The following is a 25071-nucleotide window of genomic DNA, read 5'->3' as shown; positions in this document are numbered from 1 at the left end:
TCAAAAATTTGATTGAAAAAACCTGCAGTCAAAATCATAATTCAAGATTGTACAAGTCGGAGCACTTTGACAAACAGTATTGACTATTGTGTTGAAAACAGCTAGTTAAAAAAAAAAAAAATCTGACTTTGAAAACAAAATTGTGAAATTGATTGCATCACACACACACACAGAGAGTCCGTATCAAAAATACTGGTTGTTTTTATTTTAAAAAAAAGCTTGACTGAAATAAAGAACAATCTTGAAGTTCCATCAAGATTGTAGAAATATGAGCAATTCGTCTTATTTTAATTACCATTGTTTTGAAAACAAAAATGTTTTTTGGAAATCGAAGACCTGCAACAAAATGATGAGATTCAATCAAGATATCAAGCAAATATGAGCGATTTGACATATCTTGAAATGTCTTAAAAAGAAAATACATGCAAAAACCTGCTGTCAGTAAACAAATTATGACATTCTAACAAGATTGTACAAGTATGAACCATTAAAAACTAAGCTAGTTTTCAAAGTCAAAAATCTAACTAAATTCAGTGAGAACAGAATTGTGAGACTCTGTCACACAAAGTCTGAAAAGATAGTATCAAACATAACGTGTGTATTTTTATTTTATAATAACTTAACTGGAATAAAGAAAAGTCTAAAAGTTATTTGGAGATTGTACAAATATGAACAATTTGTCTTATATTAACTACCAGTGTTTTGAAAACAAAACTAGCTATTTTGAAATGTATAAATCAGACTGCAAAGACCTGCAAAATATGAGATTCAAACAACATTGTGAAAATATGAACAATTTCACATGTATTGAGATGTCTTGAAAATAAAATTAGTTTTTCAAATCTGAAATTCCAATGTAAAAACCTACAGTTAATCACACAATTATGGAATTCCGTCAAGATTGTACAAATATGAGCCATTTGACATACAGTATTTTAGCATAGTTTTAAAAACAAAGCTAGTCCTTTTTAATCTGACTGTAAAAACAGAACTATAAGCTTGTGTCACACGCAGCCTGGAAAGATAGGCAGTATCAAACATAATGCATGTATTTATATTATACTTTTAGAATAAATAACGAAAAATTGGTCTGGAAGTTGACCTGGGCAGCACGGTGCTACAGTGCTTAGTGCATGTGCCTGACAACATGAAGGTCCTGAGTAGTCCTGGGTTCAATCCCGGGCTCGGGATCTTTCTGTGTGGAGTTTGCATGTTCTCACCGTGAATGCGTGGGTTCCCTCCGGGTACTCCGGCTTCCTCCCACCTCCAAAAACATGCACCTGGGGATAGGTTGATTGGCAACACTTAACACTTGTCCAGGGTGTACGCCACCTTCCGCCCGAATGCAGCTGAGATAGGCTCTAGCACCCCCCGCGACTCCAAAAGGGACAAGCGGTAGAAAATAGATGGATGGATGGTCTGGAAGTTCATTTAAAAAGTACAAGTATGAGCAATTCAACTCATATTACCAATGTTTTGAAAATGTGAAATATGCCATTATAAGTGGGGCAAAAAAGTATTTAGTCAGCCACCGATTGTGCAAGTTCTCCCACTTAAAATGATGACAGAGGTCTGTAATTTTCATCATAGGTACACTTCAACTGTGAGAGACAGAATGTGACAAAAAAAATCCAGAAATTCACATTGTAAGAATTTTAAAGAATGTATTTGTAAATGATGGTGGAAAATAAGTATTTGGTCAACCATTCAAAGCTCTCACTGATGGAAGGAGGTTTTGGCTCAAAATCTCACGATACATGGCCCCATTCATTCTTTCCTTAACATGGATCAATCGTCCTGTCCCCTTAGCAGAAAAACAGCCCCAAAGCATGATATTTCCACCCCCATGCTTCACAGTAGGTATGGTGTTCTTGGGATGCAACTCAGTATTCTTCTTCCTCCAAACACGACGAGTTGAGTTTATACCAAAAAGTTCTATTTTGGTTTCATCTGACCACATGACATTCTCCCAATCCTCTGCTGTATCATCCATGTATCCATTTTGGTATAAACTCAACTCGCCGTGTTTGGAGGAAGAAAAATACTGAGTCGCATCCCAAGAACACCACACCTACTGTAAAGAATGGGGGTGGAAACATCATGCTTTGGGGCTGTTTTTCTGCTAAGGGGACAGGACGATTGATCCGTGTTAAGGAAAGAATGAATGGGTCCATGTATCGTGAGATTTTGAACCAAAACCTCCCTCCATCAGTGAGCGCTTTGAATGGTTGACCAAATACTTCTTTTCCACCATAATTTACAAATAAATTCTTAAAAATTCCTACAATGTGACTTCCTGGATTTTTTTTTCACATTCTGTCTCTCACAGTTGAAGTGTACCTATGATGAAAATTACAGACCTCCGTCATCATTTCAAGTGGGAGAAATTGCACAATCGGTGGCTGACTAAATGCCTTTTTCGCCCCACTGTATGTTGAAAAGTATTTTCAGGTTCACGCTGGGCCATTCTTTTTTTCTCTCTCTCTCTCCTCTTTTCAACAACCTGCACCTCTCATAAAAAAACAAATACACACACGCACGCACACACAGCTCCCCTTTGCCTCTCCCTGCTTCTCTGTGTGCTGTGCAGAGGAGAGAAAAAGATGACGCTGTACTATTTTTAGCTGCCCCTCCTGTCATCTGCATCCACACGCTTCCTCGAAGAGGAGGCACATGATTGGGGGAAAAGGGGGAGGGGGCGCTCCGCCATCTCAGACAACCTGAAAGGACGCAGCATCTGCATTACTCGCTCTGACGTGATTGATGTGTGCTATTGACATCACTTGAAGGATGCAAGCTGCACTTTCTTCATTTCCCCTCCGGGCTGACCTTTGACCTGTGACATTCCGTCCAAATTTCAAAAACATGGTATTGATACTACCGCTTATGGATGAACTGTAGGGGAAGTTCTGTTGCCACATTATTTTATGTGGTCCTCTACATTATACAGACCCCGTTTCCATATGAGTTGGGAAATTGTGTTAGATGTAAATATAAACGGAATACAATGATTTGCAAATCATTTTCAACCCATATTCAGTTGAATATGCTACAAAGACAACGTATTTGACGTTCAAACTGATAAACATACTTTTTTTTTGCAAACAATAATTAACTTTAGAATATGATGCCAGCAACACGTGACAAAGAAGTTGGGAAAGGTGGCAATAAATACTGATAAAGTTGAGGAATGCTCATCAAACACTTATTTGGAACACCCCACAGGTGTGCAGGCTAATTGGGAACAGGTGGGTGCCATGATTGGGTATAAAAACAGCTTCCCAAAAAATGCTCAGTCTTTCACAAGAAAGGATGGGGCGAGGTACACCCCTTTGTCCACAACTGCATGAGCAAATATTTCAACAGTTTAAGAACAACGTTTCTCAAAGTGCAATTGCAAGAAATTGAGGGATTTTAACATCTACGGTCCATAATATCATCAAAAGGTTCAGAGAAACTGGAGAAATCACTCCACATAAGCGGCATGGCCGGAAACCACCATGGAATGACCGTGACCTTCCATCCCTCAGACGGCACTGTATCAAAAAACGACATCAATCTCTAAAGGATATCACCACATGGGCTCAGGAACACTTCAGAAAACCACTGTCACTAAATACAGTTCGTCGCTACATTTGTAAGTGCAAGGTAAAGCTCTACTATGCAAAGTGAAAGCCATTTATCAACAACATCCAGAAACGGCGTTGGCTTCTCTGGGAACAAGATCATCTAAGATGGACTGATGCAAAGTGGAAAAGTGTTCTGTGGTCTGACAAGTCCCCATTTCAAATTGTGATTGGAAATATTCGACATCGTGTCTTCGGGACCAAAGGGTAAGCGAACCATCCAGACTGTTATCGACGCAAAGTTCAAAAGCCAGCATCTGTGATGGTATGGGGGTGCATTAGTGCCCAAGGCATGGGTAACTTACACATCTGTGAAGGCACCATTAATGCTGAAAGGTGCATACAGGTTTTGGAACAACATATGCTGCCATCTAAGCGCTGTCTTTTTCATGGACGCCCCTGCTTATTTCAGCAAGACAATGCCAAGCCACATTCAGCACAAGTTACAACAGCATGGCTTCATAAAAAAAGAGTGCGGGTACTTTCCTGGCCCGCCTGCATTCCAGACCTGTCTCCCATCGAAAATGTGTGGCGCATTATGAAACGTAAAATACGACAACGGAGACCCCGGACTGTTGAACGACTGAAGCTCTACCTAAAACAAGAATGGGAAAGAATTCCACTTTAAAAACTTCAACAATTAGTTTCCTCAGTTCCCAAACGTTTATTGAGTGTTGTTAAAAGAAAAGGTGATGCTGGCTGGACCCTGTGATGCCAAGCATTCTGTAGGCCCTGCAGAGAGATTTGCCCACAAACCCTCAACATCCCACTTCAACGGACCGGAGCATCGCTCGCCACCCATTACTCTGACACTCCTCCACAAGCTGAAAGTACTTTGCGCTCTTCTATCATTGGCCTCCTCCATACGGTCCTCTCAAGGCACTGTGAGCTCCAGGAGGATTACTTGCTTGGAGGCCACTGAGTTGAGCACAATATCTGGCCTTAGTGTTGTTTTGGCAACCACGTCAGGGAACTTCAACTACTTTCCCAGATCAACTGACAGCTCCCAGTCGTCTGCTGTTGCCAACAGACCAGAAGAGGTGTTCCAGGCAGCCGGTGTTGACTTCTCCCCAGCTCTGATGAATGCGGGGCTCTTCACTGGGCGGAGGCTCTTGCTGTGACTGACTCCCCGGCAGATGGATTCCCAACTGCTTTGGCATGTATTATAAGTTAATTATTATTTGCAAAAAAAAATAAAGTTTATGATTTTGAACATCAAATATCTTGTCTTTGTAGTGCATTCAACTGAATATGGGTTGAAAAGGATTTGCAAATCATTGTATTCCATTTATATTTGCATCTAACACAATTTCCCAACTCATATGGAAACGGGGTTTGTTTATGAAGGCCGCCACCTTAATTATGTGGCCGGCCACATTAATTAAGTGGCACGCCACGTCATTTACGTGGCCCATTTCATTATTTAAGTGGCAGGCCAAAACATTTACATGGCCCATTACATTATATTTGAGGGCAGCAACAATATTTACGTGGCCTGCCACATTATTTTAGTGGCACGCCACATCATTAAGTGGCCCATTACATTATTTAAGTGGCAGTCCACATCATTTATGTGGCCCATTACATTATATATGAGGGCCGCACAATATTTATGTGGCCGGCCACATTATTTAAGTTGCATGCCACATCATTTACGTGGCCCATTACATTATTTAGGTGGCAGGCCACGTCATTTCACATGGCCCTCTACATTATACATGAGGGCCGCGACATTATTTAAGTGGCACGCCACATCATTTACGTGGCCCATTACATTATTTATGTGGCAGGCCACATCATTTTATATGGTCATCTACATTATGCATGAGGGCTGCTAGGATGTTCATATATTCCCATTTAGATGACAAATGTCTCATAATCCTCAAGAAGAAAAAGGGTGGGGGGTGGGGGTGGGGATCAAGCCCACTTTCGTGTCTTTCTCGCGAGGGTCCTAAATGTCATGATCCGTGGTCCGTATCATGTTTTTGTTATGTTCTGTTAGTTTTAGACTCCGTTTGTTCCGTTTTTTGTGCACCCTTGTTTGTTTTAGTTACCATGGCGACTTATGATTTTCACCTGCTTCTGGTGTTCGGGACGCGCACCTGTTTCCAATCAAGAGACATGATTTAAGCCCACCTTTGCCAGTCAGTCGTGCTGGCGTCATTATCGGTTTCATGCCCCAGTTTCATGTTGTGTTCATAGTTCATGCCTGCGTTAAGTTTTTTTGTTCTTTAGTCTCTCGTGTGAACGGCGCGCTTTTCTTTTGTTCTCGTTCCTGTCTTTTGTGATGTGTAGGATTAATTAATTAATAAATATGTTCCTACCTTCAAGTCCTGTCCGGAATAGTCCGTTTGTATCCTGGGAGAACAAACCTCGCAGCGTGCTGCAACCCCCCCCGCCGTTATGACACTAAATAGCAGTCAAAGTGTACCAACTTGTTGGAATACCTACTCAGACTTATTCAGTCCAGGTGAGAGGAATGATTTATAATCTACAATAAACTCCCACAAGCAGGGAGGAAATTGTTTATCCGTGTTTGCGCTTAAAATAACAATATCACTAATACTTGGTTAATATTCAAGTCACGAAATGTAAATGGAATATTATTGACACTTTTTTGAATGGTTATATATTGGATTTCATGGGCGAAATAGTGGCGCTCCCATTAGCTCCGCTGAAAGCAGACTTTTACTCACGTTTAATATTTAGAGAGCATACAATTTTAAAATATCCATCCGTCGTCATGTCTTTCATAAATGATCGTGAAGGATAGGCAAAACTCCCCCAAAATTGCAGCTCCACTTTAAATATCTGTGTCACCTTGAGCTAGGATTTTATAACAAGTATGCATTCATCTGTAAAACAGTTGCCTATGCAAAATGTGTAATGAGGCAACTATATGTTTTTATTTGTACTGATACAACCGGCCACAATTGCAATGTGGCCCTCAATTAAAATTTAAAACACCACTGTCCTCACCTGCCATTGTCAGGTCTGACAATATGTATTGTTTTTTTCTATGTTGATGTTTAGTTCCTGTCCAGCACTCTTATTTTTAGTTTTCCCTTCCTGTTCTGCCATTAAGCGCTAATTGTACTCGCCTGCCTCTGATTGGTTATCAGGAGACTCACCTGCCTCAGTTAAGTTAAAGTTAAGTTAAAGTACCAATGATTGTCTCACACATACACACTAGATGTGGTGAAATTTGTCCTCTCCATTTGACCCATCTCCTTGCTCACCCCCTGGGAGGTGAGGGGAGCAGTGGGCAGCAGCGGTGGCCGCACCCGGGAATCATTTTGGTGATTTAACCCCCAATTCCAACCCTTGATGCTGAGTGCCAAGCAGGGAGGTAATGGGTCCCATTTTTATAGTCTTTGATATGACTCGGCCGAGGTTTGAACTCACAACCTACCGATCTCAGGGCGGACACTCTAGCCACTAGGCCACTGAGTAGGTTAGATCACTAATCAGAGGGGTTTTGTGCCAGCCTCACATCTGAATCGAGGGTAAATCCTTGCTTTTTCTTGTGTTCATGCTTCTTGTGCACTTCCCTGCTGCACTATCACTATCATTTCAGGTCAATGCATCTTCCTCCTGGGAAATGTTGAGTAAATTGACATGTACAACAGCACCCTCTGCTGGATTTAGAACTACATTTCCCCTGCAGATAGCGCCATCAAACCACTTTCAATTCAAGTTACTAATAGAAAAAAATATTAGCTATTTATGGCTGAGAAAAAGTGTTGTGGGGGTCTACTTTAATCAAAACTATGCTGTTGACATTGTTGCCTATGGGCCCAATTGACCCTAAGAAAGATGGGAGTTCTAAGCAGTTTTCTCAAGCAGGAAGACGAGAAAGGCACTGATTAATAGATTGAACCCTACTCGCTGGCAGCGGCACTTAAGTCCTGATCAACCCAGCTCGTCAATCCTTTTTAGGTGTCAGCTTTAAAGGGGAACATTATCACCAGACCTATGTAAGCGTCAATATATACCTTGATGTTGCAGAAAAAAGGCCACATGTTTTTTTAACCGATTTCCGAACTCTATAAGGGTGAATTTGGCGATTGAAACGCCTTTCAATTGTTCGCTATCGGAGCAATGACGTTACACCCGTGACATCACAACAGGAAGCAATCCGCCATTTTCTCAAACACATTACACACACCAAGTCAAATCAGCTATGTTATTTTCCGTTTTTTTGACTGTTTTACGTACCTTGGAGATATTATGCTTCGTCGGTGTGTTGTCAGAGGGTGTAACAACACGATCAGGGACGGATTCAAGTTGACTTACGTGGAGTGCGCTAATCAGACATATCAATGGTCAAGGCATGCTAATCGATGCTAACATGCTATTTAGGCTAACGTTATGTACATATTGCATCATTATGCCTCATTTGTAGCTATATTTGCATCCAGCCTTTCCCTCCACCCACATTTAATGCCAAACAAACACATACCAATCGACAGATTCAAGTTGACTTACGTGGAGTGCGCTAATCAGACATATCAATGGTCAAGGCATGCTAATCGACGCTAACATGTTATTTAAGCTAGCTTTATGTACATATTGCATCATTATGCCTCATTTGTAGCTATATTTGCATCCAGCCTTGCCCTCCACCCACATTTAATGCCAAACAAACACATACCAATCGACGGATTCAAGTTGCACCAGTGGTCAAAAGATGCAATCGTTGGTTAGAAGGCGATCGCCGAATAGCTTCAATAGCTATTCGCTCAATAGCTTCAGTTTTTTCTTCAATTTCGTTTTCGCTATCTGCCTCCACACTCCAACCATCCGTTTCAATACATGCGTAATCTGTTGAATCGCTTAAGCCACTGAAATCAGAGTCTGAATCCGAGCTAATGTCGCTATATCTTTCTGTTCTATCCGCCATTTTTGTTTGTATTGGCATCACGCAGTGACGTCACAGGAAAATGGACGGGTGGATATAGCGATGTTGAAAATCAGGCACTTTGAAGCAGTTTTTCGGGATATTGCATGATGGGTAAAATTTTGAAAAAAACTTTTAAAAATAAAATAAGCCACTGAGAACTGATTTTTATTGGTTTTAACCCTTCTGAAATTGTGATAATGTTCCCCTTTAAGGGAGCACCTTATGATGTCATCATCATCCAGGACATGATTAGTTTCACAAACTACAACAACAATAATTAGCTACAAGTTTTAATAAATGCAGAAATTACTGCTTTTATTTAATTTTTACTATTTGTTTGTATATTGGATGATCGAGTTTATACAAATTATCTGCATGAAAAACACATTTATTTAATGTTGGCTCTTGGGGAATTTACAGTGCATTGTAAATCAAAACCCCCATACAAGCTGTACTCTAAAGTATATTGAAGTTTCTTTTCGGAAGCCTCATTTTTTCCTTTTTGGTTTGTGCTTCTTCATTATTTATGGAGCATCTCTGTGTTGCTTCATGTAAACTGATAGGAGGGTGCAGTTGTTTGGTCTCTCAACAATCTAGTGTTCCACTGCAGCGAGTCAAGATAACACGCTAAGTATAGAGCAAGCCACTTGTACTCTGACGGGAGTCAACATCTTCTCAAGGTCTCCCAGTTTCCTCGGTTTTGTCCTTGCGGTGCTCTGCGTCATGCGGTTATGAGACAGTCGCTTTGATTATTCCAACAATTCAGGGAAATTAGAAGGAAGATGAGAAAGGATGCAGAGAAAGCGCTTACTGACAAACAAAAGGGACGTGGGGTTCTACTTTGATACTTGTGGTACATTAAAGGTGCTCAAACGGTCAATACACTGTATCTTCGCTTTATACAAAGCTAAGATATAAATATACAAACCCCGTTTCCATATGAGTTGGGAAATTGTGTTAGATGTAAATATAAACGTAATACAATTATTTGCAAATCATTTTCAACCCATATTTAGTTGAATATGCTACAAAGACAACATATTTGATGTTCAAACTGATAAACATTTTTTTTTTGCAAATAATCATTAACCTTAGAATTTGATGCCAGCAACACGTGACAAAGAAGTTGGGAAAGGTGGCAATAAATACTGATAAAGTTGAGGAATGCTCATCAAACACTTATTTGGAACATCCCACAGGTGTGCAAGCTATTTGGGAACATCTGGGTGCCATGATTGGGTATAAAAACAGCTTCTTAAAAAATGCTCGGTCTTTCAAAAAAAAAAAAGATGGGGCGAGGTACACCCCTTTGTCCACAACTACGTGAGCAAATAGTCAAACAGATTAAGAACAACGTTTCTCAATGTGCAATTGCAAGAAATTTATGGATTTCAACATCTACGGTCCATAATATCATCAAAATGTTCAGAGAATCTAGAGAAATCACTCCACGTAAGCAGCATGGCCGGAAACCAACATCGAATGACCGTGACCTTCCATCCCTCAGACGGCACTGTATCAAAAACCGACATCAATCTCTAAAGGATATCACCACATGGGCTCAGGAACACTTCAGAAAACCACAGTCACTAAATACAGTTCGTCGCTACATCTGTAAGTGCAAGTTAAAGCTCTACTATGCAAAACGAAAGCCATTTATCAACAACATCCAGAAACGCCGCCAGCTTCTCTGGACCCGAGATTATCTAAGATGGACTGATGTAAAGTGGAATAGTGTTCTGTGGTGTGACGAGTCCACATTTCAAATTGTTTTTGGAAATATTCGACATTGTGTCATCCGGACCAAAGGGGAAGCGACGCAAAGTTCAAAAGCCAGTATCTATGATGGTCTAGAGGTGCATTAGTGCCCAAGGCATGGGTAACTTACACATCTGTGAAGGCCCCATTAATGCTGAAAGGTACATACAGGTTTTGGAACAACATATGCTACCATCTAAGCGCCGTCTTTTTCATGGACGCCCCTGCTTATTTCAGAAAGACAATGCCAAGCCACATTCAGCACGTGTTACAACAGCGGGGCTTCATAAAAGAAGAGTGCGGGTACTTTCCTGGCCCGCTTGCATTCCAGACCTGTCTCCCATCAAAAATGTGTGGCGCATTATGAAGCGTAAAATACGACAGCAGAAACCCCGAACTGTTGAACGACTGAAGCTCTACATAAAACAAGAATGGGAAAGAAATCCACTTTCAAAGCTTCAACAATTAGTTTCCTCAGTTCCCAAATGTTTATTGAGTGTTGTTAAAAGAAAAGGTGATGTAACACAGTGGTGAACATGCCCTTTCCCAACTACTTTGGCACGTGTTGCAGCCATGAAATTCTAAGTTAATTATTATTGGCAAAAAAAATATAAAGTTTATGAGTTGGAACATCAAATATCTTGTCTTTTTAGTGCATTAAATTTAATATGGCTTGAAAAGGATTTGCAAATCATTATATTCTGTTTTTATTTACCTCTAACACAATTTCCCAACTCAAATGGAAACAGGTTTTGTAAATATATATGTTATTGATTAAGCACGGTTGACTTTTTTGATCACACTTATGACATGGGTTCAATTAAAGACCTTACCCTTTTTCCATTGGTGTCCACAGATGGCCTCAGCAACAGCAACCTATGGACAGAAGGAGTCCTCAGACCAGAACTTTGACTATATGTTTAAGATCCTCATCATTGGCAACAGCAGCGTGGGTAAAACGTCCTTCTTGTTCCGTTACGCTGACGACTCCTACACACCAGCCTTCGTAAGCACGGTGGGCATCGACTTCAAGGTGAAGACCATCTACAGGAACGATAAAAGGATCAAACTGCAGATCTGGGTAAGACTTTAGGGCGGATGAACTTGAGGTGATACTGTCAAAATCATTTTCAGTGAGGGCCACATCGCAGTTATGGCTTGTTACAGTGAACAAATATGAAATATAATGTATAATCTCCTCATTATATTAATACTGTCAAACTGTGGACTATGAGGCAGTTTACTGCATGGATTGTTTTCCCGAGATGCAAAAGAATAGGACCGAAGATGGTGTGAAGCTAAATACATGATTTAATTCTTACAATAAAAAGGTGCAAACAAAAGGCAAGCACAAGGTGTAGACAAAAACTTGGCTGAGGGACAAAACTAACACTAAGACATAAACTATGGTCATGAAACAAATCAACACTTACTGTGACACGAATAAAGAAAAGCTTACTTGGCCGAGCATGGAACTATGGCATGGAGTGGGCATAAACAGAGTGATGACGCCACCGACTACCTGGCAACTACAGGCTTAAATAGTCATGTGATGATTGAAAACAGGTGCATGAGTCCAACACGTCAGACAGGTGAAAATAACGGTCGTCATGGTGACAAAACAAACAAGGATGTGGAAAAACAGGAGCTAATGGAGTTTTAACCAAACAGAACATAACTAAACAAAACATGATCACAAAACATGACAAATACACAATTCCCCATACGTTAGATTTTTTTTCACGTACAAATTGATGGATAACATACAGTACTTGCTTTTGAAATCATAAGTCAGGGGGACAGGCATTATTTGTAACAAAAATGTTTGAAATATAAGTTAATGACAGGGATGTCCCAACTTTTTCCAACAAGTGAAATAAATTTTATTTATATAGCGCTTTTTTCCAGTGACTCAAAGTGCTTTTACATAGCGAAACCCAATATCTAAGTTACATTAAAACCAGTGTGGGTGGCACTGGGGTCAAGTGGGTAAAGTGTCTTGCCCAAGGACACGACGGCAGTGACTAGGATGGCGGAAGCGGGGATTGAACCTGGAACCCTCAAGTTGCTGGCACGGCCAGTCTACCAACCGAGCTATACCACCCAACAAGATTTGCATACTAAAAAGTCAAAATATGCAGGGGCCATTTTGACATTTTGTGTATATTACTAGGGATGTGCGATAATGGCTTTTTTGCTGATATCCGATATTCCGATATTGTCCAACTCTTAATTACTGTACCGATATCAACCGATACATACAGTCGTGGAATTAACACATTATTATGCCTAATTTTGTTGTGATGCCACGCTGGATGTATTAAAAAATTTAACAACATTTTCCAAAATGAATCAACTCAGGTTATTGAAAAAAATGCCAACATGGCATTGCCATATTTATTATTGAAGTCACAAAGTGCATTATTTTTGTTTAACATGCCTCAAAACAGCTTGGAATTTGGGACATGCTCTTCATGAGAGAGCATTAGGCGGTTGAGGTGGGTGGGTTTATAGTGGGTAGAAGGGTATGTATATCATAGGGTCCCGGAAGAGTTAGTGCTGCAAGGGCTTCTGGGTATTTGTTCTGTTGTGTTTTTGTTGTGTTACAGTGCGGATGTTCTCCCGAAATGTGTTTGTCCTTCTTGTTTGGTGTGGGTTCACAGTGTGGCGCATATTTGTAACAGTGTTAAAGTTGTTTGTACGGCCACCCTCATTGTGACCTGTATGGCTGTTGACCAAGTATGCCTTGCATTCACTTGTGTGAGTGACAAGCAGTATCTATTATGTGACTGGGCCGAGCACGCAAAGGCAGTGCCTTCAACGTTTATTGGCGCTCTTCATTTCATCCTACGCCCGTGTACACAGTGGCGTTTTGAAAAGTCATTTATTTTACTTTTTGAAACCGATTCCGATCAATTTGAAACCAATACCGATAATTTCCGATATTACATTTTAAAGCATTTATCGGCCGCTAATATCGGTCATCTCTATATATTAAAGATATATTTAAAGAGAACATTTAGCGTCCCATTTGTGTTATAGGTGACAAACTGTAGAGAAAATGAATAACATTTTAGGGGTGGGCCAAAGACAAAGTAAACTAAAATGAATACGTACAGTGGAGTGCGGGGACCCCTAGAGGTAGTTGTAAGGTGTCACCAGATAGTTATTAGTAATGGACCCTTGCTTGTACACTCTCAGTTACATTAACTTTGATATTATACATGTGGGCCAATAGATATAAATGCTGTTAAATGTAGCTTTGATGTAGTAAGCTACTTTTGCCGTATAGCTTGTAGTGTAGCTTGCTATAATTTTCCGGGGATAGCTTCTCCTGTAGCTTAGCTACATTTAATCGAGAGTAACTTGTAGCTTAGCTTGCGTTAAGTTGGAACAAGCCGATAATTAAAGCCAAAGTGGCTCACATTTCCACTGCACTGCTGTTTTACTGCAATCTAGCAGTTGTTATTGAGCGGAAAATATTTAAAAACGTGTGTCAGGTCGACCTTTTCTTTGAACTGTTTTGTAACCAAAGGCGATGGCTGTTTACGACCCCTGTCCCTTTAGAAACAGCTGTTGCCATGTAATGAGGGAAAGTCCATATAAAAGAGGAGGCGTACAATCTTTCGGCAGAGCGTGGTGGGACACTGTACAAGAGTACAGCCCAGACTTTTCTCGTCAATTGAGCCAGATTTATTTCTGTCTCTGTTTAATTCCTTGCTTCTTTGTCTGTTTAATAGATGTCATCAGTGTTTGAACCTGACAACGTGTTCTTAAAAAAAAAAATGATGGTCTAGTGTCTTCTGCATAACTGGGCTATTTTGTCCCGAAATGTGTAAAGTTGACAACACGACTACTGCGGAGGATGCAGGTTCTGAGGGAGGATGTCCGGGGTCGTCAACACAATATAGTGTTTGAATAAAAGTTGTGTGGGTTTACTTCAGTCAAGAGTATGAAATGTCCTGATAGTTGAGTAGGATGATTCAAAGCTGAAAAGAAATGCTTCCAACTGGTGTTTCAGAATGATGCTGGTTGTTGTGAGATTGTTGGATGTGCAGGAGACTATTGCATTGTTGGGTTTGTGTATTTAGAATTTCAGTTTTTTTAAATAAATACATGGGTTGTACTTGTATAGCGTCACTTATTTACATGTGGAAATGGAGCTACTGTCATGACTTGGACTATGGTGCGGCTTGTTTTCCCGTGGTGCAAAGCGACTGGATCAGACACGAAGTGAAGGTAACGACATCTTTTAATCTTAACTCGATAAAAAGGAACAAACGAAAGGCGCTCGCAGCGGAGGTACAAAACTTGGCTAAGAAAAAAAAACAAGCTCTAAGGCAAAGCTATGGACATAAAACAAAACTTGCAAACTATGGCATGAATTAAGAAAACTTACTTGGAACAAGAAAAGAGCATGGATCATCAGCATGGATAACAAGGGTGACTGTCTGGCGACTACAGGCTTAAATAGGGCTGTGGTGATTAACAGCTGCATGAGTTCAAGTGAATCAGCTGCGTGACATGACAGGTGAAAACTAATGAGTCGTCATGGTGACAAAAACCAATAGTGCACATTGAGTCCAAAACCAAACAGAACGTGACCACAAAACATGACAGCTACCAAGGTTTCAATGTTAAAACTTCGTTGTACAAATAGGTTGTTTAAAGTGCTGGGGGTTATATGTATACTCTCATGTTATCTTGAAGATAGGTATACAGTACATGTTTGCGTGTGTGTGTGTGTGTGTGTGTGTTCTGGCAATGCTTTCTTAATGGGGACATCGCTCTGTTTACATAGTCACCTTTAGGGGACCTCTGATGGTATGGGGACAAAAAAACAGGTTCCCCAAAGGGTTAGAGTTCCTTAGGATGACATTTTAATACAGCATGGTTATAAAACATCATTACCTTAAAGTATGATTCACATTCAGAATTTTCCATCCTTTTATATATGGTAGATGGAGTTGCAGACAACTTCATTACTGCTAAATGGCAGTTTTCAGTAATGTCACAGAAGATGCCGGATTTGCTTTAACATTTAAGTGGTGAAACTTCCTATAAGAGGAGAGCTGTAGTGCTGTATTCTGAGGATCATGTCATATTTAATTTGAACTTCTTTTTTTTTTTAAATGGTCCTCAGTAGTCACGTACAAATTTGTGTGAATTATGCAAAATTATTGAAATTTGGTCCCCGTGAACCAAATTAACTCTTTTTTCCCCAGGGTCCCCAGTAAGTATGATCAGCACATTACTTCATCAATCCAGAGATTTAAAGACGTGTATGAGCAAACTGGGCAGTGGCCATTTTACCCCAAATCTTCTAAGCCTCCACAACCTGTAAAAAGGGTGGTCCCCACAAGTGATGATCAAAAAATTGGTCCCCATTCTAAATGATAACCAGTGTGTGGGTGTGGGTGTTTTTCCCTGTTGTCAGCCTTTTCCAGGTCTTGCCTCCAGGAAATAAGGCACAATCAGCCAATCAGAAAAAAGACAGCGGTGCCGGTCTTCCCTTCCCCCCATTACGAGACATCTCTGAGAAAATAGCTTCACATATCCACACACACACACATAAATGCACGCACATGCAAAATCCCCATCCCCCATTTCAGCAAGCCTCTCAGTTGAGTTGATGAAAATGTTTTGAGTATTTAGTGTGTTAACGTTCAAAGATGAGGGCTGTTTTCCCATCTATAATGCATCCAGAAAGCATTTACAGCACTTCACTTCTTTCACATTTGGTTATGTTACAGCCTTTTTCCAAAATGGAATACATTCATTTTTGTCCTCAAAATTCTACACACAATGCCCATAATGACAAAGTAAAAAGTTTTTTTTTTTTTAAATGCCTATATACAAACCCCGTTTCCATGAGTTGGGAAATTGTGTTAACAGTCTGGATGGTTCGCTTCCCCTTTGGTCCGGATGACACGATGTCAAATATTTCCAAAAACTATTTGAAATATGGACTCGTCAGACCACAGAATACTTTTCCACCTTGCATCAGTACATCTTAGATGATCTCGGGCCCAGAGAAGCCGGCGGCATTTCTGGATGTTGTTGATAAATGGCTTTCGCTTTGCATAGTAGAGCTTTAACTTGCACTTACAGATGTAGCGACAAACTGTATTTAGTGACAGTGGTTTTGTGAAGTGTTCCTGAGCCCATGTGGTGATATCCTTTAGAGATTGATGTCGGTTTTTGATACAGTGCCGTCTGAGGGATCGAAGGTCACGGTCATTCGATGTTGGTTTCCGGCCATGCCACTTACGTGGAGTGATTTCTCCAGATTCTCTGAACCTTTTGATGATATTATGGACCGTAGAGGTTGAAATCCCTAAATGTCTTGCTGTTGCACTTTGAGAAACGTTGTTTTTAAACTGTTTGACTATTTGCTCACGCATTTGTGGATAAAAGGGATGTACCTCACGCCATCCTTTCTTGAGCATTTTTTGGGAAGCTGTTTTTTTACCCAATCATGGCACCCACCTGTTCCCAATTAGGCTGCACACCTGTGGGATGTTCCAAATAAGTGTTTGATGAGCATTTCTCAACTTTATCAGCATTTATTGCCACCTTTCCCAACTTCTTTGTCCCGTGTTGCTGTCATCAAATTCTAAAGTTTATGATTATTTGCAAAAAAAAACAAGTTTATCAGTTTGAACATCAAATATGTTGTCTTTGTAGCATATTCAACTGAATATGTGTTGAAAATTATTCGCAAATCATTGTATTCCGTTTGTATTTACATCTAACACAATTTCCCAACTCATATGGAAACGGGGTTTGTATTAAAAATAAGAAATCACATGTACATAAGTATTCACAGCCTTCGCTCAATACTTTGTTGATGCACCTTAGGCAGAAATAACAGCCTCAAGTCTTTTTGACCACAATACCACAAGCTTGGTACACCTATCTTTGGGCCGTTTCGCCCGTTCCTATTTGCAGCACCTCTCAAGCTCCATCAGGTTGGATGGGAAGCGTCGGTGCACGGACTTTTTCAGATCTATCCAGAGATGTTCAATTGGATTCAAGTCTGGGCCACTCAACGACATTTGAAGAGTTGTTCTAAAGCCAATACTTTGTGCTTAGAGTAGTTGTCCAGCCTGAGATCACTCTGGAGCAGGTTTTCACCCAGGATGTCCCTGTACATTGCTACATTCATCTTTCCCTCTAGTCTCCCAGTTCCTGCCGCTGAAAAACAACCCCACAGCATGATGCTGCCGCGACCATGCTTCATTGTAGGGATGGTATTGACCTGCTGATGAGGGGTGCCTGGTTTCCTCCAAACATGACGCCTGGCATTCTCGCCAAAGGGTTTAATTTTTGTCTCACCAGACCAGAGAATTGTGTTTGTCATGGTCTATAAGTCTTTCGAGTGCATTTTGGCACTCTACCATACAGGCCTGATTGGTGGTTTTCTTCAGAGATGGTTGTCCTTCTGGAAGCTTGAGAGGTGCTGCAAAGAGGAATGGGCGAAACTGCTCAAAGATAGGTGTGCCAAGTTTGGGGTATCGTATTCAAAAATACTCAAGGCTGTACTTGCTGCCAAAGGGGCATCAACAAAGTGTTGAGCATAGTTTTATGAACCGCTGCTCGGATCATTCCATATTCGTGTTTGTTCAATTTTTGTATTATAGTCTGCCAATGTTTGCCTTAGTTCCTTGTTTAGTCTGTTACCATGGTTGCTCATTAGTTTTCACCTGCTCCTTGTTTTCGACGCACACCTGTTCGTGATTACTGCCTTATTTAAGCCTGCCCCTTTTGTTATTTCGTCCTCGGTTCCTAATTTGCTCTTATGCAACAAGTGACGACTGCTTTCCATGCTCTATTAATCATCCAATCAATGTTTATTTATATAGCCCTAAATCACAAATGTCTCAAAGGACTGTACTAACCACTACGACTACGACATCCTCGGAAGAACCCACATAAGGGCGAGGAAAACTCGCACCCAGTGGGCAAGGAGAATTCACACCCAGTGGGACGCCAGTGACAATGATGACTATCAGAACCTTGGAGAGGACCTCATATGTGGACAATGGGCAACCGAAAGCAATGGATGTCAAGCGGGTCTAACATGATACTGTGAAAGTTCAATCCATAGTGGATCCAACACAGCCGCGAGAGTTCAGTTCAAAGCGGATCCAAGACAGCAGCGAGAGTCCCGTCCACAGGAAACCATCCCAAGCGGAGTCGGATCAGCATCGTAGGGTTCCGACTCTGGACAGCCAGTACTTCATCCATGGTCATCGGACAAGACCCCCTCCACAAGGGATGGAGGGACAGAGGAGAAAAAGAAAAGAAACGGCAGATCAACTGGTCTAAAAAGGAGGTCTATTTAAAGGCTAGAGTATACAAATGAGTTTTAAGGTGAGACTTAAATACTTCTACTGAGGTAACATCTCGAACTGTTACCGGGAGGGCATTCCACAGTACTGGAGCCCGAACGGAAAACGCTCTATAGCCCGCACACTTTTTTTGGGCTTTAGGAATCACTAATAAGCCGGAGTCCTTCGAACGCAGATTTCTTGCCGGGACATATGGTACAATAGGATGGAGCTAGACCGTGTAGTATTTTATACGTGAGTAGTAAAACCTTAAAGTCACATCTTAAGTGCACAGGAAGCCAGTGCAGGTGAGCCAGTTTGGCGTAATGTGATCAAACTTTCTTGTTCTTGTCAAAAGTCTAGCAGCCGCATTTTGTACCAACTGTAATCGTTTAATGCTAGACATGGGGAGACCCGAAAATAATACGTTACAGTAATCGAGACGAGCTAGCTTTCGCGTTACGTTTTATTTTATTCTTAGTTCTCATGCTAGTTGTTTTGTTTTCCCTTTTTGTGCCTTTGTGCCAAGTATTAGTGTTTCCGTTAGTTTCCCTAGCTTCCATGCTAGCGCCTTTTGTTTGCCTTTTCTGCCTAGCACCAGTATTTTTGTTCTTAGCTTTTTATTAGTGAAATAAATTCTTTGTTGCTTTCCTTACGCTGTGTTCTTGCCTGACGCATCCTTGGAAGAACAAAGCCGGCATCGCTATGCCCACCAAACGTCACACATAGACTGTGATTACTTATGAACGGGTGATTTTTTTTTATTTTGTTGTAATAAAATTTGCAAAATAAAAAATGGAAACTTTTCCCATTGTCAATATGGTGTATTGTGTGTGGAATTTTTTAGGACAAAAAATGAATTCACTGGATTCTGTCATAAGGCTGTATCATAACAGAATATGGAAAAGAGTGAAGCGCTGTGAATACTTTCCAGATGTCCTGAGATACATCACGTAAGAGGTCAATAAATTACATGTAATTCCTACAGTATGGTTTTGTTTTCATGTTGTTTTAGTGCAGTGTCCATTTGCTGTGCTTGAAAAGCACTATAAAATATATTGCCATAAGTATTTGGCCACCTGCCTTGACTCACATATGAACTTGAAGGGCCATCCCATTCCTAACCCATAGTGTTCAATATGATGTTGGTCCACCTTTTGCAGCTATTACAGCTTCAACTCTTCTGGGAAGGCTGTCCACAAGGTTACGGAGTGTGTTTCTAGGATTTTTCCACAATTCTTTCAAAATTGAGGTCACACACTGATGTAGGGGGAGAAGGCCTGGCTCTCAGTCTCCGTTGTAATTCATCCCAAAGGTGTTCTTTCGGGTTCAGGTCAGGACTCTGTGCAGGCCAGTCAAGTTCATCCACACCAGACTTTGTCATCCATGTCTTTATGGACTTTGGGGCACAGTCTTGTTTGGAAGAGGAAGTGGCCCGCTCCAAACTGATATACAAAAAAATTGTCCAACATGTATAGCAGGGGTCACCAACCTTTTTGAAACCAAGAGCTACTTCTTGGGCACTGATTATTGCGAAGGGCTACCAGTTTGATACACACTAAATAAATTGCCAGAAGTAGCCAATTTGCTCGATTTACCGTTAATAAATAAATCTATCTACCGGTATATATATAAAAAAATGGGTATTTTTGTCTGTCATTCCGTCGTACATTTTTTTTCCTTTACGGAAGGTTTTTTGTAGAGAATAAATGATGAAAAAAACACTTAATTGAACGGTTTAAAAGAGGAGAAAAGAGGAAAAAAATAAAAATACAATTTTGAAACAGTTTATCTTCAATTTCGACTCTTTAAAATTCCGAATTCAGGGGGGGGGTCCTTTTTTTTCTTTTTTTTCTTTTTTTTTCTTTGTCATGAACAAAGGATGTTTTTGTCATGAAGAAGGGAGTTTTTTGTGGTTGGTGCACTATTTGTAAGTGTATATTGTGTTTTTTATGTTGATTAAATTAAAAAAAAAAAAAAAAGTTTTTTATTTTATTTATTTATTTTTTTTATAAAAAAAAAAATTCTGCGGCCCGGTACCAATCGGGCCACGGCCCGGTGGTTGGGGACCACTGCTGTAAGAGACGATTTATTGCAATTTTCTCACCGAAACCTGCCGGTTGACATGTGGCCGGGATCCATGTTCGCTTGACCGCTCTGTTCCATAGTAAAGCTTCACCTTTGAGAATTTTAAACAAGGAAACACCGGCTGTGTTTTTGTGGCTAAAGGCTAAAAGCTTCCCACCTCCATCTTTCTACTTTGACTTCTCCATAATTAATTGAACAAATTGCAAAAGATTCAGCAACACAAAGGTGCAGAATACTGTGTAATTATGCGATTAAAGCAGACTAATTATAGCCTGGATCGGGCAGGAAGATAATGTCCGCTACAAACCGAGACGTCAAACGCATGCGTCATCATACGAGTCATCATACCGCGACGTTTTAAACAGGACACTTCGCGGGAAATTTAAAATTGCAATTTAGTAAACTAAAAAGGCCGTATTGGCATGTGTTGCAATGTTAATATTTCATCATTGATATAGACTGCGTGGTCGGTAGTAGTGGGTTTCAGTAGGCCTTTAAGAATAATAATAGGCTCCAGCGACCCCCTATGGGACAAGCTGTAGAAAATGGATGGATGGTGTGGAGGTTTCTTTCCTCCGGGTTCCTTGGACCACCAATCACCGACATGACAGCTCCTTTCCAGGGTTTAGAACACTGTTTTATTTTTCAATCGAGTCTTTTTGTTTGGGCTTTTCAGCAAGTGTCTCGTCCTCTGTCTCTCTCGTTCGCGCTCCACCTACACCTCCCACTCTTCCCCGGCTGCTGCCTTTTAACAGAGCGACAGGTGAATAGATAAGCAGGCCCAGGTGGGCCATCTACGCACCTGTCGCTGATCTTGCAGCCTGTTTCGCTGCAGGTCCGCAGGCCTCGCCCCCTTCCACAGATGGATGTTTACATACCCTTGTCAGTAGGAGACAAAATTGCCGAATCAGATTATTTAGATTTTCTGATTAGGTTGATTTTTTAAAAATCTATTAGGACCGCCACAGAATGGTGTGGAGCTACCTGTTCGCCCCTTGTTCATAAACACATTATGATAGGACTGTAGCTTGTCGTTCCAACCGCATACCGTAGGTGGAGGTATGAATGTAATCTCATGCGCCCCTGGTCTGCCAGAGAATAAGAAGAAACAGCAGGAGGGGTCAGTATTGTCAACTTATTCAGACCCCTCAAGACAATGTGGACAGCTCATCAAAACAACTTTGTAGAATGTCTGTGATAGTAGATGACATCATTGCAGACACCAGTCAAGCGCTATTGTGCTCACTTTTGTTTTCAAGGACACGGCGGGTCAGGAGCGTTATCGCACCATCACTACAGCGTACTACAGAGGAGCCATGGGTTTTATCCTCATGTATGACATCACCAACGAGGACTCCTTCAACGCCGTCCAGGACTGGTATGTGAGCAACAACCACTGCTTTAGGGACATGCTTGAAGATATTGTTGCCGATGGAACAATGCAACTTTGCAGTTCACTTACTATGCACAGTCTCAGTGTGTCACATTTTAAAGAACCATTAAGTACTTTGGGAGTTGAGTACCCACTTGAATCGTCTGGAACAGGTGTGTCAAACTCATTTTAGATCGGGGGCCCATACTTGCCAACCTTGAGACCTCAGAATTAGGGAGATATTCAAAAGGCTGTAATTCACTGAAATTCAAGTATTTATTTTATCATAAATATATATATATATATATATATATATATATATATATACACACACACACACACACACACACACACACACATATATATATATATATATACACACATATATATGTATATATATATATATATATATATATACACATATAAATGTATATATATAAATACATATATATGTGTGTGTGTGTGCGCTTGAATTTCTGTTTTATATATATATATATATATATATATATATATATATATATATATATATACAAATATATATATACACATATATATATATATATACACACACATATATATATACACATATATATGTACACATATATATATGAATACACATATATATATATACACACACACATACATGCACAGATACACATATATATATATATATACACATATGTATATATTATAAAGAAATTATAAAGAATTTCAGTAAATTACAACTATATATATATATATATCCGTATATATATATATATAGCTGTAATTCATTAAAATTCAAGCACATATACACACACATACGTATATATACACATATACATACATATATATAAATATATATATATATATATACACACATATACATATATATATACACACATATACATATATATATACACATATATATTTATATATATATACACACATATACATATATATATATATATATATATATATATATATATATATATATATGTATATGTGTGTGTGTGTGTGTGTGTGTGTGTGTGTGTTGTATGTGTATGTGTGAGGCTTTTGCATTCCAGCAAAATGTATTTCTGAGCTCGTGTCTCTCTCTCTCTCTCTCTGGCTCCCACTCCAACTCCAACTTTGTGTCTCAGACCGGCTGTTGCTAATACAGGCGACAGGTGATTAAATAACAAGGCCCTACCTGGTCCATCTACTCACCCGTCGCAGGCCACACCCCCCTCCACATTACCTATTTTTTGTTTTTTGGACGTTTGACTCTCATTTCCTTGAAAATTATCAGTCAGCTAAGTAATCTTTTAGAATTTCAGTATTTCAAAAAAATTATAGAAAAAAAAAATATTTTACACAAATACGTTTTGAGTCTTGAGTCTTACGGATAAAAAGAATACAAAATTTAGTGAGACTTAAAGAACAGTGCCCCTGCTGGTTGCTGTTGAGTATTACACTCAATGTTGCATGCATTGCTTACCTGCCTCATTAAGACTAATCAATGAACTAATTGGTTTTAATCGTGACTTAATGATATGCTATCACGGCTGTGTTTGTTTAGGTCCACACAGATCAAGACATACTCGTGGGACAATGCCCAGGTGCTGCTAGTAGGAAATAAATGTGACATGGAAGACGAGCGCACGGTGAGTGGAGACAGAGGACGGCAGCTTTCTGAACACCTCGGTAAGTACAAACAAAACTTTCTTTTACTAAGATCCGAATAACACTCGCTAAACAGTGTGTGCAAACTATAAAATTGTGTGGGTGTGCAGTGTGTAATCTACTAAAACTGTCTGCGTAAAAATGGTACAGACCTTGTCTGGAGGTACATTTTTTGTCTTCATTACGGAAACTTTTTTTGACACTGAATTTATATTAAGGAATTTTTTGCGTTTACATTTTGTGAACTACATTTTTTACATTAAATTATGCTGATAATTTAAAAAAAAAATCATTTATTGTCTTGAGTTTTGAAGCACTGAATTTTCTTGCACTTCTCTTTTACACACTGGATTTTAAAACACTGGATATTAGCAAACACACATTTTGGTCACAAATTTGTATTTTGTAAAATTGTCTGCATAATTTGATTGAATTTGTGAGCAAAATGTGTGTGTTTAAAAATTTCGTTTGTCAAAATACAGTGTTTTAAAATTCAGTGTATTAAATATCTGTGTAAAAAATGTGCAGAAATATTTTTTTGCTTCAAACGTCAAGGTCTACTTCCGGTAAATTAAAGGAAAGTATGAAATTGTTAGCATATATTGATTTATTAAGTTCACAAAATTCAAATGCAAAAACTCAGTTACATAAATTCCGTGTCAAAAAAGATCATGTGATAAAGACTCAAATTAACCTACATCCATCTATTTTCTACCGCTTGTCCCTTTCGGTGTCGCAGAGGGGGCTGGAGCCTATCTCTGGTGGCGACTTGTCCAGGGTGTACGCCCCTTCCGCCCGAATGCAGCTGAGATAGGTGTCAAGTTCAAACACTGATGACATCTATTAAATGAGACAAGAAGCAAAAAATTAAGCAGAGACAAAATTGAATTTGACTCAAATTGAGGAGAGACGCCTGGACATTGTACCCTTGTACAGTGTCTCAACACGCTCTGGCGAAAGATTGTACGCCACCTCTTTTGTTTGGACTTTCCCTTATTACATGGCAAGAGCTGTTTCTAAGATGCGTGGGTCGTAAACAGCCATCGCTTTTGGTTATAAAACAGTTCAAAAGAAAAGGTCAAAAACAGTTCACAGAAAAGTTTGTGAAACAGTTCAAAGAAGAGATGCCTGAAGGGGAGTCTGGTCCTGCTTCCTGTTTGCTTTTGTGGTTCTTGGGTCAGACAATATCTATCCGTTGATTACAATACATGAGAGAAACAGAACACCTACATGTTGCTTCCCATTGTACACAGTGGAGTTTTACAAGCCTTTTGATTGGTAATGTCACGGCAATGGATCATGTTTTGTTTTGGTCTTGTTATGTTTTGTTTTTTGTACACTCAG

The 25071-nt window shown here is 39.9% G+C and overlaps 1 protein-coding gene across 1 annotated transcript in view; it reads left to right on the top strand.

The window, feature by feature from the left end:
• Window positions 1-25071, top strand: part of rab3ab (RAB3A, member RAS oncogene family, b) — a 33470-nt gene that overhangs the window by 2536 nt on the left and 5863 nt on the right. Inside the window, exons 2-4 of the mRNA XM_061883399.1 lie at window positions 11144-11368; window positions 21968-22086; window positions 23624-23748. Coding sequence (XP_061739383.1) covers window positions 11144-11368; window positions 21968-22086; window positions 23624-23748 — 469 coding nt within the window. The remainder of the gene's footprint in view (window positions 1-11143; window positions 11369-21967; window positions 22087-23623; window positions 23749-25071) is intronic.

Source organism: Nerophis ophidion, linkage group LG22 (assembly GCF_033978795.1).
Source record: "Nerophis ophidion isolate RoL-2023_Sa linkage group LG22, RoL_Noph_v1.0, whole genome shotgun sequence".
Taxonomy (NCBI): Eukaryota; Metazoa; Chordata; class Actinopteri; order Syngnathiformes; family Syngnathidae; genus Nerophis; species Nerophis ophidion.
The sequence above is the reverse complement of the archived record's forward strand: the minus strand, read 5'-3'. Positions and strand labels throughout refer to the sequence as shown.